The sequence below is a fragment of the Oncorhynchus gorbuscha genome, linkage group LG18 (genome assembly GCF_021184085.1).
Source record: "Oncorhynchus gorbuscha isolate QuinsamMale2020 ecotype Even-year linkage group LG18, OgorEven_v1.0, whole genome shotgun sequence".
NCBI classification, from domain to species: Eukaryota; Metazoa; Chordata; class Actinopteri; order Salmoniformes; family Salmonidae; genus Oncorhynchus; species Oncorhynchus gorbuscha.
The window spans coordinates 27,569,694-27,590,026 of NC_060190.1; the positions used below are offsets into that span (position 1 = coordinate 27,569,694).

The window sequence follows — 20,333 nt, forward strand, 5'->3', positions numbered from 1 at the left end:
CATTATGGTGGATAAGGGCTTTCTCGTAGATGACATTGTTCCGTGCAAGGTCTACCGGCCAGCATTTCTGTCAAGACGCACACAGATGCCAGCGCATGAGGTTAGGGAGACCCAATCCATTGCCAGGCTGAGAGTACATGTTGAAAGAATGATCCTAGATGATACCTATGTGAGAATGCTGTTCATCGACTACAGCTCGGCATTCAACACCATAGTACCCTCCAAGCTCGTCATCAAGCTCGAGACCCTGGGTCTCGACCCCGCCCTGTGCAACTGGGTACTGGACTTCCTGACGGGCCGCCCCCAGGTGGTGAGGGTAGGCAACAACATCTCCTCCCCGCTGATCCTCAACACGGGGGCCCCACAAGGGTGCGTTCTGAGCCCTCTCCTGTACTCCCTGTTCACCCACGACTGCGTGGCCACGCACGCCTCCAACTCAATCATCAAGTTTGCGGACGACACAACAGTGGTAGGCTTGATTACCAACAACGACGAGACGGCCTACAGGGAGGAGGTGAGGGCCCTTGGAGTGTGGTGTCAGGAAAATAACCTCACACTCAACGTCAACAAAACTAAGGAGATGATTGTGGACTTCAGGAAACAGCAGAGGGAACACCCCCTATCCACATCGATGGAACAGTAGTGGAGAGGGTAGCTAGTTTAAGTTCCTCGGCATACACATCACAGACAAACTGAATTGGTCCACTCACACTGACAGCGTCTGAAGAAGGCGCAGCAGCGCCTATTCAACCTCAGGAGGCTGAAAAAATTCGGCTTGTCACCAAAAGCACTCACAAACTTCTACAGATGCACAATCGAGAGCATCCTGGCGGGCTGTATCACCGCCTGGTACGGCAACTGCTCCGCCCTCAACCGTAAGGCTCTCCAGAGGGTAGTGAGGACTGCACAACGCATCACCGGGGGCAAACTACCTGCCCTCCAGGACACCTACACCACCCGTTGTTACAGGAAGGCCATAAAGATCATCAAGGACATCAACCACCCGAACCACTGCCTGTTCACCCCGCTATCATCCAGAAGGCGAGGTCAGTACAGGTGCATCAAAGCTGGGACCGAGAGACTGAAAAACAGCTTCTATCTCAAGGCCATCAGACTGTTAAATAGCCACCACTAACATTGAGTGGCTGCTGCCAACACACTGTCATTGACACTGACCCAACTCCAGCCATTTTAATAATGGGAATTGATGGAAATGATGTAAATATATCACTAGCCACTTTAAACAATGCTACCTTATATAATGTTACTTACCCTACATTATTCATCTCATATGCATATGTATATACTGTACTCTACAACATCGACTGCATCCTTATGTAACACATGTATCACTAGCCACTTTAACTATGCCACTTTGTTTACTTTGTCTACACACTCATCTCATATGTATATACTGTACTCGATACCATCTACTGTATGCTGCTCTGTACCATCACTCATTCATATATCCTTATGTACATGTTCCTTATCCCCTTACACTGTGTATAAGACAGTAGTTTTTTTTGGAATTGTTAGTTAGATTACTTGTTGGTTATCACTGCATTGTCGGAACTAGAAGCACAAGCATTTCGCTACACTCGCATTAACATCTGCTAACCATGTGTATGTGACAAATAAAATTTGATTTGATTTGATCTGATCCGCAGAGTAAAGGAGCACAAGCTGTTTGACACAGTCACCCCCCTGACCATCTCAGGCAGCATCAACCAATTGTTTGCCTGTTGGTCAACTATCAAAACGGACCTTTGGTCAGAGCATGGGCCAAGCCAGTGTAAATGTACATGTGTTTATTTGGTAGTAGCAAAATAATAATTTGTTTATCTACGACATGTATCAATCATTTGTGTTGTAGTGAATATCAGTTTGTGTGGAGCTTGTATTGGCTTTAATTAGGCAATGAGTTTAGGGGTGGGGGAAAAAAATCAAGTAAACACAGAATAGCCAGAATGCAAGACTGTATACAATGTTAGAGATGTGTAATTGATTTACTGAACTGTTGAACATTTGCTGAAATACATTATTTTAAACAAATATATTATACTGCAGTTTTCTTCACAAGAACATCAATACTTATTTTTCATGAAACCACTAAACTTGGCACCCATGCAGGGGATCCATTCAGGTGCGAGAGACACTTCTGCAAGTAGTGGTAAAAATAAAAGTGTTAAACCTTCTCTCTTATATTTTTTGAAACCTGTAGATCTTTAGACATCCTTTCAACTAGGATGTCCTCCTGTGCACAGATGACAAAGTCACACCAGCTACAACCTGTGAGAAGAATTTGACCTTGCACCTGCCAGTAGTAAGCATGAAATCTCTTCAACTTCAGCTCTCCATTCTGTATCCTCAGGTAAAGGCAGTCAACATAACTTTGTACATTTGGGCACTTGACCTCTAAGAGTCCAAAGTGTGGTCTCACACTGGGATCAAATATGATCTCATCTGGAGAAGATCCTAACCACGGAGCATCTGGGTGCACTACGAAGCCACATGGAAAGAAGTTAACATTCTTCAGTGTGCAGTACTCCTGTACAGCCACTGGCTCCATGGCTAGCCCCCTCTTCATCTCCACACCAGATCCCTTGAACATCCGCTCAGCTCGGCGGTCCGCTGAGGTCTCTCCCCGGACATGGCAAACCTCTCGGAAACGAGAGGATGTTATTCTCATTTTCCTGAGCTGATGCCATTCCGGGCTGCTGCTCTGCTCCCTTGTAGCAACCTCGACTTTGTTTGACATCTCGTAGGTTGTCTCTAATGCCTTGACCTGGAACTGCCCCTGATGGCTAAGGATGTAAGCACACTGGGAAGACTGAAGCCTGTTGCCATCTAACAGAAGTATTAGTGGAGAAGGGGCATCGGCAATTTTCACAATTTCACGGGTCTTTGGCTGTGGAAGTTGATAGGACAGCACACTGCCAGCTTGCACTGGCCCAAAGGAGGACTCAACCAGGGGCACATCAGCTGACATTTCCATTGTTTTCACAAGAGGGGAAGTAAGTGGAGAAAAGTTGGCATATGTTTCTGAGACGTGGAGAAGGTCCATGTCAGGCATATATCCATGGAGTGCTTTGTAGAGACAACTTCTGCAAAACATTTTAAAACATTAATATCAGGTTGGAGAGATTACTATGACACAGACTCATAGTAGACACAGACTTTTCCACAAACAGCACAAGCCCAAAAGTTTAAATAAAATGGATTAAAATATACAGATTTATAGATTTTTTATAAATCACAAAAATGTTTTCGAAATGTTTCCATTTTAGGAACCTCCAACTTACCTTATTCCATCAGCACACGAGTTAGTAAGTTTACGGAACTCTATCCCATCAACCGGACCTGGCTTCACACAATAATTAACAAGGATTTACTGTTACATAGGCTAAATACTTTTCAGGTGCATTTTTTTAATGGATATTGATAGACTCACAAGTGTTCTTGGCTCGTGCCAACGCTGTTCTGTGTCTGTGCAGCTGTGAACTGGTGGTGCAGCAGGAATGTTTAGTTGAGAGTAGTGCGCTGTCTGGTAAAGAAGGGCCACCAGATGATTGCACACAGCACTTCCTGCAACACAGGAGCAGTGGCGTCTTTAACACCATCTGTGAAGATAAGTGTGATGAAAGACTGAAGTGAGAAACAATAATGATGCGGCCCATAAATAACAATAAACAGCAGTATCTGGTCTTCTTAACTAGGGGCTCATTTAACTATACAGGAATACATTGTGTCTCAGTAACACAATTACCAAACACTGCATCAACAGATCTTTACCAAATAACCTGTGGGCAATTCTAAATTGGGATTGGGACCCATCATTAATATCTATCTATTGATAAGATTAAACGTTGACACTGTCTCCAACACATTTTGACAATGATGACAGTGTCCCACAGGAGATGTTTAACAAGGTCCCTAGTAGCCATCACTCTTCCTCATGGACCTGTGACAGGCAGCCCTCACGGTAATCTCCCCTGTCAAGCTGGAGTCAAGGAGGCTGATTTAACAATTCGATGTACACGTTCTCAGGTAGATATATGGTTGTCGCTAGCTAACGTTATATCTGTCACTGACTTGGTAACGTTATTCACCTACATACTTATCTAAGTAGCTTCCTATATACATATTGAACCCCTTTTAATTATTGCTAGCTGGAGTCAAGGAGGCTGATTTAACAATTCGATGTACACGATAAATATTAATTTGAGGCAAGTCCTGAAGACAACTAGTAAAAAACTGCGACACAGTGGTAGTAATGTTATATCGTCGATAACAACAAGACTGACGCCGGTTTGAAGTGTGTTTATAACGTCCGATATAAAGGCTATTTTCTAGTTGCAGAAAGAGAGCAGTAGGGTGCAAAGGCAGTTCGCCAGTTACAGCAGCGGGTCCGCTGAACGATAACGAAGAGGTAGGTGAGATAACGCTGACCAGGGTGATAAGATGAAGAAGCGTACTTCATGAGTTGTAACCGAAAAACAACTGGCATTTGGAAAGTTTGAGGTGAGGGAGAAAGTGTGGTGAAACAAGTATTGTATCTTGCTATATAGTACTGTAGCTGGATCGAATTCTCCGTTAGCTAGCCAGAGAAATGTTGAGCAACATTAGCAAACTTAGCTGATCAAAAAATTGAGTTTATTGTTTGAAACTTAGCTGGCTAATAAAGCCAGACAGCGAGCTAACGTTAGTTCCCTAACCAATTCGCTATAGTATTAATTGGTAACGTTATACGACTTCTTTGCCATTCCTCAACTTACTGGACCCTGACAATCTGTGAAATGTTAACTAGCTAACGAACTAACTACTATCTGTGAACTAATGTTTTCCCTCGACAGTATTTGGTTAATTTTCAGAATGAGAGAATTAGGTGAAAATGAGGCGTTGCTTGTTAAACAAGTGGATTCAGCGTTCAAGTGTGGCTGGAGCTGGGCCTGGCTTATGCTGGATGCTAATAGAGGTGAAAGAAACGCCACACACTTTCCCTCTCAGTGGATAAAAAGAGGTATGCCAGGTGTACTCTCTGCCTGAAAGAGATCAATTGTGCCAACAAAGGGTATCATGCTCTGCTGCACATTGTAGAACAGATGTCCACAGGCAGATGACAGCCCACTTGGAATTTGCCAAAATGCACCTAAAGGACTCCCAGACCATGAGAAACAAGTCTCTGTTCTGATGAAACCAAGATTGAACTCTTTGGATGGAATGTCAAGCGTCACGTCTGTAGGAAAGCTAAACATCCACTGTGGCTCAGTCGCTGGGGATGAACCTTCCTCTACAGTTTTCTAGGAAAATGTCCCACACATACCGGAAGGCTGCCAGGTGGTTCGTTGCCTCTCTGAACACTCTGTTCCTCTTGTCATCAAGCCTCAGGTAGCGACAGATATCCTTATATCTTCCGACCGACCTGGTGGCCTTATACATTGGATCCACAAATAGCTCCTGTGGAGACATCCCACCTTTTTTCCATGCCAATAAAGGCCTTTAGTACCTCTTTTGTTGACCTCTTGCCACTCTGTCCCTTTTGCTGTTACTATTATTTGTCCTTCTAAATGTGTACTCTTTAGGACCTCCTCAATGCCGTTGTCACTAATGAACAGTTCTCAGGCAATTTTTGGTGACATAACTGTTGACCCTGGAGCAGGCCCTGGGCAGCTCCTCAGGATGTTATGGCTTCTGGTCCTGCCTTTATTGGGGGGGTTAAGTCCAGTAAGACCCTGTTTTACTCAGTCTATTTGACTGGTTTTCACTCTGAGGAGTCCTCCACATCTGTAGAATCATCTAGGACAGCTGGACTACCAGGTGCAACTCCAACTAGACCCACAGGCACATACAGTTGAAGTCGGAAGTTTCCATACACTTACACGGAACCCAAACCGGCCGCGCAAGTGCGTGCGCAAATTGATTTTGTCCCCCCAACACCACACGCGATCACAAAACACAGGTTCAAATATCAAAGCAAACTCTGAACCAACTATATTATTTTGGGGGCGGAATGCTGTTTTTAGCTCCTTTTCTTGCCTGCATTTTCCAGTGACCCTGTTGAAATGTATTTTGATTCTTCTGATTTCACCGCAATTGAGGAGTGACTCCATTATTGAGGAGTGACTCCATTATGCCAATAATATACATGATGGCAGGCTGATTACTGTAATTATCCAGTCTCTTTCACCTTACAACCAAACCACTCTGGTATGAGATATAAACAATGCAATTTACTGAATAAAAGCCCATGAAATAAGAAACTGTAATATTATACAACTTAAAATAAACAATACTTTATGCTTTTCGAAACGGCATGGATTAACAGACACCACCTACTAAAACAGAAGTTGGTCGCCCTTGTATTATTGAGGCACACAGGGAAGGAGGAGAAGGTAGCATGGGCAATACTACCACCTTGTCCAGGAGCTGCTCTTGGACCCTGCCCGACATCACCGATACTTCCGGATGAGTGCAGAAGAGATGGAGACTCTTCTGTTTTTTGTTGGCACAGACCTCACCAAGCAGACGACCAACTACAGGACCCCAATAGAGCCTAAGCAAAGACTAGCTGTCACTCTAAGGTTAGTTATTGGAAAAGGTTGTATTGTGTAAGCAGGTGCATGGATGTAAAGAAACTCCAGCAAGCTTGTGATCATGATGCTCCACAGATGTATGCCTTTGTTCCATTACATCTAGGAAGCAGATTACCAGTTATAGTGTCTTCATTATACTCAAGGTACGTAAGACACACTGTTCTTTGTTTAGTCTTTTACTTATTATTATTCAAGGTGACAAATAGTCACAACATGGCATGGTGCACCTGTTGTAGGTGACATTAACAGTCCCATAAAGGCGTGGTTTACCTGTTGTAGGTGACATTAACAGTCACATCAAGGCATGGTGAACATGTAGGTGACATTAACAGTCACATCAAGGCATGGTGAACATGTAGGTGACATTAACAGTCACATCAAGGCATGGTGAACATGCCTCCTCCTCTGAGGTAACACCAGAAGGGATTGGCTTCCTGACAAATGCAAGCAGCTCTTCATCCACATCTTGATAGTTGACTTTCTGTTTTCTTTTTCTTGGCTGACAGTCTTGAGCTGTGCCTGTAGTGGTTGGTCTTGACTGTTGTTCAGGTATCTGAAGCACAGGGTCATGGCTCAGGGACACCATGTCGTCTTCAGCGTCATCGAGTTCCATAGGTTGTGGCTGAGGCGAATCAGCATTTTCAAGGCTGAGGTTGCCTCTCCTCTTGAGCTGAAAAAAGGTATTTGGCATCTGGAGACTCTATTTGCAGCCTGGCCTTCACCTATCGTCTTGGATTCGAGACAGTGTCACAGTGCATTATGGAGACCTGTGAGGCCATAGAGAGGAAGATGCTGGCGATCCATCTGCCACGACCCACTGAGGAAGCCTGGAGATAAACTTCTCAAGAGTTTCATGAAAAATGGGACTTTCCCAATTGTTTGGGATCGATTGATGGAAAACATATCATGATAACCAAACAACCAAACTCAGGGAGATGTTTTTTTATTATAAGGGAACCTTCTCTGTGGTGTTACTCGCCCTTGTGGATGCCAATTACCTCTTCACAGCTATTCAAGTGGGGGATTTTGGGAGAAAGAGTGACGGAGAAGTCTATGCCAACTCTCCACTTGGAAGGGCAATGGCATCAAAAACCCTGCAGGTGCCCCAAGATACCTTTCTGCTTGGGGGTGAAGATTTAGGAAATATACCATACACAATGGTGGGGGACGCTGCCTTCCCACTAAAGCCCTACCTGATGAGGCCATATGCCTGGCATAACATCAGCTGTGAGAAAGAAATCTTCAACTATCGTCTCTGTCGAGCTAGAATGACAGCAGAGAAGGCATTCGGGATCCTTGCGGTCAGATGGAGGATCCTCTACCAAAAAATAAAACTACTGCCAAGCAAGGTTGATATCCTAGTGGTTGCAATGTGCATCCTCCACAACTTCCTCACAAGGCCTTGCGATGTGGAAATGTGGCTACAGCAGGGTGGGGCAGGTGTGAGGCAAGGCATGAGAGGCATAGCCATCCAGGCCAACAGAGCAGGTCGGGAGGCAGTTTCTGTCAGAGAAAAGTTGACTAAATATTTAACCTCTGTGGAAGGCAGAATTGACTTTCAGGACAGAATGGTTGTAGCTAGGCCTACTTAGATGCACTGTGTGAGTGTGTGTGTGTAGTTTATCAACATGAGACAGTAAGTTCAACTTTGATATCTTCATTTGTTTTGTGTATTCATTATACACTTTAAAACTATTGTACAATTCCACCATTTCTGTATTATAAAAGCATACAGCACACATGGCATTTACATTCAGCTAACGCTAGCTAGTTCGTTTTATAAGGATGAACATTGGGTTGTTATACTTTACCTGAAATGTGCATGGTCTTTGCAATCTCTCTCCATAACGCATTTTTATTAGTTGGATCCTTGTAGAATTTTTAAGACGAGTCATATAAAAGTGAGTACTTCTCTACTTCGATGAAAAATCTCTCCTCGTCCATCTTTCAAGCACCCAAGTTGGCTTTTGTTTACAGGAAGTAGGGGACGTATGTTTGTTGTGAGATCCAATGAATTATTGGGAGGTCGGAACTTCCAGACTTGATATGGCGGTTAGCAACCAATTTAAGGTGAATTTCGCCACCAACTGGACTGGAGTTTGTACCTTGCAGTTCGTCTTTCAGTCACCCACGTGGGTATAACCCATGAGGAGATGGCACGTGGGTACCTGCTTCTATAAACCAATGAGGAGATTGGAGAGGCAGGACTTTCAGCATGATCTGCAACAGCAATAGAAAGGAGTTCTATTTTAGCCCTTGGCAACTCAGACGCTCAGTGCTCGCGCAGGAGACGTGTCCGGTCTGGTCAGCATGTTAGGTTGGAGTCATTAAAACTTGTTTTTCAACCACTCCACAAATTTCTTGTTAACAAACTATCTTTTTGGCAAGTCAGTTAGGACATCTACTTTGTACATGCCACAAGTAATTGTTTCAACAATTGTTTACAGACAGATTATTTCACTTAATTTACTGTATCACAATTCCAGTGGGTCAGAAGTTTACATACACTAAGTTGACTGTGCCTTTAAACAGCTTGGAAAATTCCCGAAAATGATGTCATGGCTTTAGAAGCGTCTGATAGGCTAATTGACATCATTTGAGTCTATTGGAGGTGTACTTGTGGATGGATTTCAAGGCCTACCTTCAAACTCAGTGCCTCTTTGCTTGACATCATGGGAAAATCTAAAGAAATCAGCCAAGATCTCAGAAAAAATTGTAGACCTCCACAAGTCTGGTTCATCCTTTGGAGCAATATCCAAATGCCCGAAGGTACCACATTCATCTGTACAAATAATAGTACGCAAGTATTAACACCATGGGACCACGCAGACGTCATACCGCTCAGGAAGGATAAGCGGTGTCTCCTAGAGATGAACGTAATTTAGTGCGAAAAGTGCAAATCAATCCCAGAACAACAGCAAAATACCTTGTAAAGATGCTGGAGGAAACATGTACAAAAGTATCTATGTCCACAGTAAATATAATAATGACCATTGTTATGTTTGGAGGAAAAAGGGGGAGGCTTGCAAGCCGAAGAATATCATCCCTACCGTGAAGCACAGGGGTGGCATCATCCTGTTGTGGGGGTGTTTTGCTGCGAGGAGGGACTGGTGCACTTCACAAAATAGATGGCATCATGAGGTAGGACAATTATGTGGATATATTGAAGCAACATCTCAAGACATCAGTCAGAAAGTTAAAGCTTAGGGACTTCCAAGTGGACAATGACCCCACGCATACTTCCAATTCCAAATTTGTGGACAGAACTGAAAAAGCATGTGCGAGCAAGGAGGCCTACAAACCTGACTCAGTTACATCAGCTCTGTAAGGAGGAATGGGCCAAAATTCACCCAACTTATTGTGGGAAGCTTGTGGAAGCCTACCCAAAACATTTGACCCAAGTTAAACAATTTAAAGGCAATGCTGCCAAATACTAATTGAGTGTATGTAAACTTCTGACCCACTGGGAATGTGATGAAAACTGAAATAAATAATTCTCTATTATTCTGACATTTCACATTCTTATAATAAAGTGGTGATCCTAACTGACCTAAGACAGGGAATTTTTACTAGGATTAAATGTCAGGAATTGTGAAAAACTGAGTTTAAATGTATTTGCCTAAGTTGTATGTAAGCTTCCGACTTCAACTGTAGTCTGTGTCATCTGAATTGGATACCTCAGATTGGCATCTGTAAAACCATTTTGGTTGTATATCTGGCAACATTCTTATGAGCCTCCTAATGAAACTCTTATTACTCAATTAGTTAAGAAGGAGAAATGAAAACTGTGATTAATGAACATTAAAAACAAGATATTTAATAAATATTATATTAATTACTTGGATTTTATTTTTGTAGCAAAAAGAAAGGTCAATTTGACGACACAATGCAGTGAATTCCTTGGGAAATACATACGGGTCATATTTGACCTTACATTTGAAAACTTGGGGTAGTGATGCAAAAACTATTTTTACTTAAAAAATAAGAAATTAAAAAACAAAACTAGGATGTTAGAACATTAAAGACACATTATTTAAGGATTTCCTGGAATATTAGATGATGACATTTTGGGGGGGGGGGTAATTTTGGGGGGGGTAGGAAGGGTAATTTTGACCAGCATTGCATCCAAGGGTTTTTAAGATGTTTTTTTCCCAAGTGCAATATTTAGATGTGTGTGCTCATAAGTGTTGCATTATAAAGGCTGTCATGGCTAACTGTAATATTAGTGTATTGTTTTTTCTTGAGACTTGAGTGTCATTTGCAGTAAAGTCATGGTAACAAATAACATTGGACTGCTTTCTTTATATATTTTTTTAGCTTTGAGTTACTGTAGTTTCACATTAAACAGTTTTTATTTAACACACAGAGAATGACAATGTAGATCATATTCTTTGTTGTTTAATTAGTTCAAACCTGCACTTCTCCCTAGCTGTAACATCTCTCGTTTTTTGAAGGAAACCAAGGCGCAGCGTGGTGGGCGTACATCGTATCTTTATTGATGACACCAAACAAAATAACAAAGTCAAAAAAACGAAAACGCACAGTTCTGTCAGGCTACAGAAACTAAACAGAAAACAAGATCCCACAACCTAATGATGGGAAAAAGGGCTGCCTAAGTATGATCCCCATTCAGAGTAAATATATTTTTTTCTCTCACCCAATTATACAAAATAGCCCATAATGACAAAGTTAAAACATGTTTTTTGAAATGTTTGCAAATGTATTGAAAATTAAAAAAAATATTCAATTTACATACTGTAAGTATTCAAACCCCTAAGTCGATACTTTGTTGAAGCACATTTGGCAGCGATTACAGCTGTGAGTATTTCTGAGTAAATCTAGGAGCTTTCCATACCTGGATTGTGCAACATTTGGCCATTTAGTCTTTTCAAAATTCTTAAGCTCCATCAGATTGGTTATTAACTTTCACTGGGCACTTTAAGCTCTGCCCACTGACCATTGAGCTTAAATTGAACCAATCACTTTCATTCTGCCCTTGAGGCAGAGCTGCCCTCAGGGCAAAATTGAATACGGAAAACTGTCCCTGACCAATCTGGATTGTTATTTGAGGTTTAGGCTAAACCTGTTCACATTATTTTGACCAACCCTTGTCCATCTGCTGGTGAATATGAGAAAAAGCATTTAGCATTTCAATAAACCGATGACCAACCCACAAACAACATGGAAGTTATCAAAAAACCCAGGAAGATGAAGGCACTTAAAATGCATTGATTGTGGTGGCATGTTCAAATAAACAATATATAAAAACTGTATGTAAAAAAAGGAACAAGAAAACAATGGAGCATATCTACAATATTGTATGTATACTGCAGAACTTTACATTCAATAAAACATATTTGATAATTGACCTCTATATTTTAAAACAATTCTAGATTGGGTTGCCAGACTATGGTGTCATACATGACCGATGACATCACAATGGTCTTAAAGCCAATTTGAAAAATGATGTAATGTGGATATGTATCAGTCTTAATTGGTTATCGACATGGCTTGTTTCTGCTGGTGCAAAAAGGTATGAAATCAGGTCATTCTCTAGGTTTCTTCCTAGGTTTTGGCCTTTCTAGGGAGTTTTTCCTAGCCACCGTGCTTTTACACCTGCATTGTTTGCTGTTTGGGGTTTTAGGCTGGGTTTCTGTACAGCACTTTGAGATATCAGCTGATGTACGAAGGGCTATATAAATTTGATTTGATTTGATTTTGATTTGATTTAATCAATTAACAACTACTTCAATTCTGGAGTAGTATTTTTTCTCTTAGACCTAGCGGGAAGAATTAAGTAAAAGTAGATTCTGATTGACGAATACATAAAAAGTGTACATGAAATGTATATGAAGTTCAGCTTTTGCAAATGTCACTCAATGTAACTTGTCTATACTGTGTTGTTTGAGGTTGAGGATAGATAGCTAAGTTCCTCTAATTTAGGCCTACCTGTTCCTATTAATATGACCCCCCCCTCCTCCCACACACATTTTTTTTCTACATTGGCTGGGGATCGGGGGAAAATGATTTAGCACTAACACATATCCTTGTCAACAGAAAAAACGGCAGAAAGCCAATTCAATTGATGTGGAGCAGAAGACAAGAAATAAGAAGGAGAGTAGCACTTCATCTCCCTCTCCAATTCCAACTGACCGTTCTGAACGGAAATCCTCCGCCACCTCTGACCCCTCACCCTCTGACCAACTCTCCTCCCTCTATCCACCTCCCTCTCCTGTTAACTGTTCCTCTCAGCCTTGCTCTCCTGCTAAACAGCCCTCTCTCTCCAGGTCACCTGCCAAACACCCTTCCCCAGTGAAATCCTCTCCAGGGGTGTCCCGTCCTAGTTCTCCCTCTCCTACCAACCCTCTGGACAGTCATGGAGACACCAGCCAAGAGGGCGCAACATTCAGGTAATTCAAACAAAAATAAAATAAGTACAGTGCCATCCTAGAGTCCCCTTGAAGAGTTGGCTTTAGAGCTACAAGACCAGGGCCAGTGTTAATCAAGAGTATGAGAGCTAATCTAGGATCAGGTCCTCTCTGTCCATAATAATCTGATTTATTATGATCTAAAAGGAAATACTGATCCTAGATCAAACTCCTACTCTGAGACGCTTGATAACACAGTCCTAGAAAGTTATTTTCCTCAAACTGCAGTTTTAGGCTCTTCTAATCACATCTAGTGGATAAATAGAGTACTAACCTATTGCCCTGGTCTACTTAGTACACTGCATTTATATGGACATCAATACATTCATAACTACTCAGACTGTGTTTATAGTACAGTATAGTATTTAACATTACATTTTTACATTTAAGTCATTTAGCAGACGCTCTTATCCAGGGCGACTTACAAATTGGTGCGTTCACCTTATGACATCCAGTGGAGCAGCCACTTTACAATAGTGCATCTAAATCTTTTAAGGGGGGGGGGGGGTGAGAAGGATTACCTATCCTAGGTATTCCTTAAAGAGGTGGGGTTTCAGGTGTCTCCGGAAGGTGGTGATTGACTCCGCTGTCCTGGCGTCGTGATGGAGTTTGTTCCACCATTGGGGGGCCAGAGCAGCGAACAGTTTTGACTGGGCTGAGCGGGAACTGTACTTCCTCAGTGGTAGGGAGGCGAGCAGGCCAGAGGTGGATGAACGCAGTGCCCTTGTTTGGGTGTAGGGCCTGATCAGAGCCTGGAGGTACTGAGGTGCCGTTCCCCTCACAGCTCCGTAGGCAAGCACCATGGTCTTGTAGCGGATGCGAGCTTCAACTGGAAGCCAGTGGAGAGAGCGGGGTGACGTGAGAGAACTTGGGAAGGTTGAACACCAGACAGGTTGCAGCGTTCTGGATGAGTTGTAGGGGTTTAATGGCACAGACAGGGAGCCCAGCCAACAGCGAGTTGCAGTAATCCAGACGGGAGATGACAAGTGCCTGGATTAGGACCTGCGCCGCTTCCTGTGTGAGGCAGGGTCGTACTCTGCGGATGTTGTAGAGCGTGAACCTACAGGAACGGGCCACCGCCTTGATGTTAGTTGAGAATGACAGGGTGTTGTCCAGGATCACGCCAAGGTTCTTAGCGCTCTAGGAGGAGGACACAATGGAGTTGTCAACCGTGATGGCGAGATTATGGAACGGGCAGTCCTTCCCCGGGAGGAAGAGCAGCTCCGTCTTGCCGAGGTTCAGCTTGAGGTGGTGATCCGTCATCCACACTGATATGTCTGCCAGACATGCAGAGATGCGATTCGCCACCTGGTCATCAGAAGGGGGAAAGGAGAAGATTAATTGTGTGTCGTCTGCATAGCAATGATAGGAGAGACCATGTGAGGTTATGACAGAGCCAAGTGACTTGGTGTATAGCGAGAATAGGAGAGGGCCTAGAACAGAGCCCTGTGGGACACCAGTGGTGAGAGAGCGTGGTGAGGAGACAGATTCTCGCCACGCCACCTGGTAGGAGCGATCTGTCAGGTAGGACGCAATCCAAGCGTGGGCCGCGCCGGAGATGCCCAACTCGGAGAGGGTGGAGAGGAGGATCTGATGGTTCACAGTATCGAAGGCAGCCGATAGGTCTAGAAGGATGAGAGCAGAGGAGAGAGAGTTAGCTTTAGCAGTGCGGAGCGCCTCCATGATACAGAGAAGAGCAGTCTCAGTTGAATGACTAGTCTTGAAACCTGACTGATTTGGATCAAGAAGGTCATTCTGAGAGAGATAGCGGGAGAGCTGGCCAAGGACGGCACGTTCAAGAGTTTTGGAGAGAAAAGAAAGAAGGGATACTGGTCTGTAAGAGAGAGATACTGTGTAGAGTGATACTATCTCTGCTTTGGAAGCTTTACACCTATTTCTCTCCTTCCTTCAGACCTCTGTCTCTTCAGGACCACTCTATCTCAAGGCCCCAGAGGTCAGGCTCAGGTGCCAGAAGCCAGACTCTTCCCAGGGCCAGCTCAGCCACCAGAAGGACAGAGGAGACCCAGGGGGCCAGAGGAGAACGGGGGGCCCTGGTCAACATGGAACTTCTTGGGTAAACCAAAACACACTGCAAATGCAACCACACCACAACACAATGCAGATGCATTGAAAATAAGCTCTTTATTGTTTAGAGATCAATGTCTGATTGACTATGGGGATGGGGCTTACTATCAAGCATGTCCGTTTTATTAGATATTTATAAACCCATGATTTATGGCGATCTTGGTCTAAAGGACATCCACTTCTTTGTGTACTAATAGAGTGACATATAACTTATCCCTGACCAAGATGGCTGCCATTGTCAGCACTTTCTAGAGTTATGAAGGTTTATGACATAGGCCACTCAATGTTTCTAGGATATAGTATCTCTATGTGTGTACTGATGGCTGGTTCTTCTTCACAGGTTGCCTAACATTGGCAACACTTGCTTCCTAAACGCCACCCTGCAGTGCCTCCTGGTCCTGCCTTCCTTCTCAAAGGAAATCCTACGCCAGGAACAACTCTGGAGCTCCTCCCCCTTCTCCAACCTGCTCAGGTAAGGGAAGGCACAAAAGTAGACACACCCCCAACCACCCATTATTTCTGTTCATAAATTCAAGGAGGGACACACTCTTCATGCCACTTCTATAGAAAGTGATTTTCGTAGCAGGTTAGGAAATAATTTTTGCTAGCCCCTTTCCCTAACCTTAACCACTTCATATTCCGCTGCATTTATTTATTTATTTCCATTTTTGTTTTGTTTTCAGGAATCTTCATAACAGAGAGGAACAACAATGACACAATGATTATGATGTAGATATTTGTAGGCCAATTTGGAAACTGTAGAATGACTATATTACCCATACAGGTCATTGACTGAACATTCCACATTAGTATGGGACATTTGGTAGCTTTTAAAATGCTCTGGAATTGAGAGCAGTATCCAAACCAAATATCTTAGGAGAATAAGTGGGATAAGAATAAGTTTCGTCCGCCCACGTGTTCTCGCACACCCCGAGAGCTTCTGGTCAGCGGGGTGGTGGCATAGGGATCCTTATCTCTCCCATGTGGTCATTCTCTCTTTCTCCCCTTACCCATCTGTCTATCGCCTCCTTTGAATTTCATGCTGTCACAGTTACCAGCCCTTTCAAGCTTAACATCCTTATCATTTATCGCCCTCCAGGTCCCCTCGGAGAGTTCATCAATGAGCTTGATGCCTTGATAAGCTCCTTTCCTGAGGACGGCTCACCTCTCACAGTTCTGGGCGACTTTAACCTCCCCACGTCTACCTTTGACTCATTCCTCTCTGCCTCCTTCTTTCCACTCCTCTCCTCTTTTGACCTCACCCTCTCACCTTCCCCCTACTCACAAGGCAGGCAATACGCTCGACCTCATCTTTACTAGATGCTGTTCTTCCACTAACCTCATTGCAACTCCCCTCCAAGTCTCCGACCACTACCTTGTATCCTTTTCCCTCTCGCTCTCATCCAACACTTCCCACACTGCCCCTACTCGGATGGTATCGCGCCGTCCCAACCTTCGCTCTCTCTCCCCCACTACTCTCTCCTCTTCCATCCTATCATCTCTTCCCTCTGCTCAAACCTTCTCCAACCTATCTCCTGATTCTGCCTCCTCAACCCTCCTCTCCTCCCTTTCTGCATCCTTTGACTCTCTATGTCCCCTATCTTCCAGGCCGGCTCGGTCCTCCCCTCCCGCTCCGTGGCTTGACGACTCAATGCGAGCTCACAGAACAGGGCTCCGGAAGGCCGAGCGGAAATGGAGGAAAACTCGCCTCCCTGCGGACCTGGCATCCTTTCACTCCCTCCTCTCTACATTTTCCTCCTCTGTCTCTGCTGCTAAAGCCACTTTCTACCACTCTAAATTCCAAGCATCTGCCTCTAACCCTAGGAAGCTCTTTGCCACATTCTCCTCCCTCCTGAATCCTCCTCCCCCTCCCCCCTCCTCCCTCTCTGCAGATGACTTCGTCAACCATTTTGAAAAGAAGATCGACGACATCCGATCCTCGTTTGCTAAGTCAAACAACACCGCTGGTTCTGCTCACACTGCCCTACCCTGTGCTCTGACCTCTTTCTCCCCTCTCTCTCCAGATGAAATCTCGCGTCTTGTGACGGCCGGCCGCCCAACAACCTGCCCGCTCGACCCTATCCCCTCCTCTCTTCTCCAGACCATTTCCGGAGACCTTCTCCCTTACCTCACCTCGCTCATCAACTTATCCCTGACCGCTGGCTACGTCCCTTCCGTCTTCAAGAGAGCGAGAGTTGCACCCCTTCTGAAAAAACCTACACTCGATCCCTCCGATGTCAACAACTACAGACCAGTATCCCTTCTTTCTTTTCTCTCCAAAACTCTTGAACGTGCCGTCCTTGGTCAGCTCTCCCGCTATCTCTCTCAGAATGACCTTCTTGATCCAAATCAGTCAGGTTTCAAGACTAGTCATTCAACTGAGACTGCTCTTCTCTGTATCACGGAGGCGCTCCGCACCGCTAAAGCTAACTCTCTCTCCTCTGCTCTCATCCTTCTAGACCTAGCGGCTGCCTTCGATACTGTGAACCATCAGATCCTCCTCTCCACCCTCTCCGAGTTGGGCATCTCCGGCGCGGCCCACGCTTGGATTGCGTCCTACCTGACAGGTCGCTCCTACCAGGTGGCGTGGCGAGAATCTGTCTCCTCACCACGCGCTCTCACCACTGGTGTCCCCCAGGGCTCTGTTCTAGGCCCTCTCCTATTCTCGCTATACACCAAGTCACTTGGCTCTGTCATAACCTCACATGGTCTCTCCTATTATTGCTATGCAGACGACACACAATTAATCTTCTCCTTTCCCCCTTCTGATGACCAGGTGGCGAATCGCATCTCTGCATGTCTGGCAGACATATCAGTGTGGATGACGGATCACCACCTCAAGCTGAACTTCGGCAAGACGGAGCTGCTCTTCCTCCCGGGGAAGGACTGCCCGTTCCATGATCTCGCCATCACGGTTGACAACTCCATTGTGTCCTCCTCCCAGAGCGCTAAGAACCTTGGCGTGATCCTGGACAACAAACTGTCGTTCTCAACTAACATCAAGGCGGTGGCCCGTTCCTGTAGGTTCATGCTCTACAACATCCGCAGAGTACGACCCTGCCTCACACAGGAAGCGGCGCAGGTCCTAATCCAGGCACTTGTCATCTCCCGTCTGGATTACTGCAACTCGCTGTTGGCTGGGCTCCCTGCCTGTGCCATTAAACCCTACAACTCATCCAGAACGCCGCAGCCCGTCTAGTGTTCAACCTTCCCAAGTTCTCTCACGTCACCCCGCTCCTCCGCTCTCTCCACTGGCTTCCAGTTGAAGCTCGCATCCGCTACAAGACCATGGTGCTTGCCTACGGAGCTGTGAGGGGAACGGCACCTCAGTACCTCCAGGCTCTGATCAGGCCCTACACCCAAATAAGGGCACTGCGTTCATCCACCTCTGGCCTGCTCGCCTCCCTACCACTGAGGAAGTACAGTTCCCGCTCAGCTCAGTCAAAACTGTTCGCTGCTCTGGCTCCCCAATGGTGGAACAAACTCCCTCACGACGCCAGGACAGCGGAGTCAATCACCACCTTCCGGAGACACCTGAAACCCCACCTCTTTAAGGAATACCTAGGATAGGATAAAGTAATCCTTCTCACCCCCCCCTTAAAATATTTAGATGCACTATTGTAAAGTGGTTGTTCCACTGGATGTCATAAGGTGAATGCACCAATTTGTAAGTCGCTCTGGATAAGAGCGTCTGCTAAATGACTTAAATGTAATGTAAATGTAATAAACAACACATTTTTGTTGTTTTGCTTCATTGTCAGTCCTCAAAGGTGAAATTATATTGAATCGAATTAATCATTTCTAATGATGGGGTCCTGCAAGATAAAAAATATTTGGATATACTCATCTGCCTCTTCAGCCGTAAGCCAGTAGGTTGACACCATCCAGTCAGCTGCTAATTTACTCTCTGTAACCCCTACAGGTGTCTGTCTGATGTGCACCGTTCGGGTCTACCTGACAGTGGCGCAAACCAGGCCTCAAAAGCAGACCTCATGTGGAAGGTCAAGTACTCCTTGTCGGGATATGATTTGAAGTATCTGGGGGACACGCAACAGGTAACTGAGGCACTACTCTCTTCTGAACATGCACTCTTTGTGCAAGGGTTCATTTTCTCTCAATAATTTGATTTTATCTTGGTATTTTTCTTTCTTATCAAAGGACGCCCACGAGTTACTTGTGAATATGCTGTGCCAGCTGAAGGAGGAGGGCATGATTCTGAAGACACTCGGGGTGAACTATACCTGCCCTGTTTCCCAGCTGGAGTTCCAGCTTGTCTCAGTGCGCACATGTACCAGGTAAGAGCTCCCATTGGTTGTAATGTATCTACTGGTAACATGATCTTTCTTCAAATGATATTACAAAACACATGGCATAACATTGTAGAGACCTGAAACAGAAACCTGATGCATTTTTCTTGTCTTTGTCCTGCTTCTGAAGCTGTGGGCGCGAGTCGTCCACCAGAGAGGACTACAATCACCTCTCATTGGACTTCAGCTCTGAGCGCACCTTGCTAAGCAGCCTTGCACTCACTTTCAAAGTCAGCACGTAGGGTTTAGCCCTGGGTGTAGAGACTAACACCCAGGGCAAGCTGCCCACTGTCTCAGAATACGGTGTCTTATTATTGTAGTGGTATCACTCATTTTGTAATGCTTTTGTTTCTAACCCAGAGAGAAAAGGTTGAATTCACATGTGCAGGCTGCAAGGGCCTCCACGCCTCAAAGGTGGAGCAGTTCCACACACTGCCTCTGTGAGTTGCTCCTTTATAACCTCTCATAGAACTGGCAGTATTTAATGAAATGAGTGGTCATTGTGTCCTGAGCATTTAGGATTAATTACTTCCTGAGCAGGTTGTAGGACTTAGGGATGTGCACCACCGAACAAATTTCACTCATCTGTTATTTGTTGACTGGTTTCATTGTCTGTCTGTTCTTCTCTGTCTCTGAGCAGTGTGCTGGTTCTGCATCTGAAGAGGTTTGGAGGACCTGGGGGGTTGGAGAAGCTGGAGGCTCCTCTTTTGTTTCCTTCGGAGCTGAGGCTCTCCACCTTCTGTGGGGACACGGTGCCACCCCTGCACAGTGCCAACCCACAGGCCCTCACCAACCAGACCCCCAATATTCAGGTGTCCATCCCCCAGACCCTCGCCAGCCAAGTCTCCAACCCACCCGGAGAGGCCAAAGATATCGCCCTCTGCTGTTCAGGTAGGTCATGGCATCACAACACTATTCTT

General features: G+C 44.9%; 2 protein-coding genes across 2 annotated transcripts in view; one reads left to right on the forward strand and one right to left on the reverse strand.

Annotated features, from left to right (window-relative positions):
• Positions 1-2,185: 2,185 nt before the first annotated feature.
• Positions 2,186-8,539, reverse strand: LOC124004129. The gene is made up of 4 exons (XM_046312920.1): positions 8,405-8,539; positions 3,452-3,620; positions 3,303-3,364; positions 2,186-3,104 (listed from the first exon to the last, which is right to left on the reverse strand). Exon 4 carries the CDS (start codon positions 3,071-3,073, stop codon positions 2,186-2,188), a length of 888 nt encoding a protein of 295 aa, XP_046168876.1. The 5' UTR covers positions 3,074-3,104; positions 3,303-3,364; positions 3,452-3,620; positions 8,405-8,539.
• Positions 6,380-20,333, forward strand: part of LOC124003240 (ubiquitin carboxyl-terminal hydrolase 37-like) — a 30,121-nt gene continuing 16,167 nt past the window's right edge. Inside the window, exons 1-9 of the mRNA XM_046311334.1 lie at positions 6,380-6,581; positions 12,881-13,003; positions 14,934-15,095; positions 15,447-15,578; positions 19,029-19,161; positions 19,265-19,401; positions 19,544-19,643; positions 19,774-19,853; positions 20,054-20,304. Of these exons, the coding sequence (XP_046167290.1) occupies positions 6,466-6,581; positions 12,881-13,003; positions 14,934-15,095; positions 15,447-15,578; positions 19,029-19,161; positions 19,265-19,401; positions 19,544-19,643; positions 19,774-19,853; positions 20,054-20,304 (1,234 nt within the window). The 5' untranslated portion in view covers positions 6,380-6,465. The remainder of the gene's footprint in view (positions 6,582-12,880; positions 13,004-14,933; positions 15,096-15,446; positions 15,579-19,028; positions 19,162-19,264; positions 19,402-19,543; positions 19,644-19,773; positions 19,854-20,053; positions 20,305-20,333) is intronic.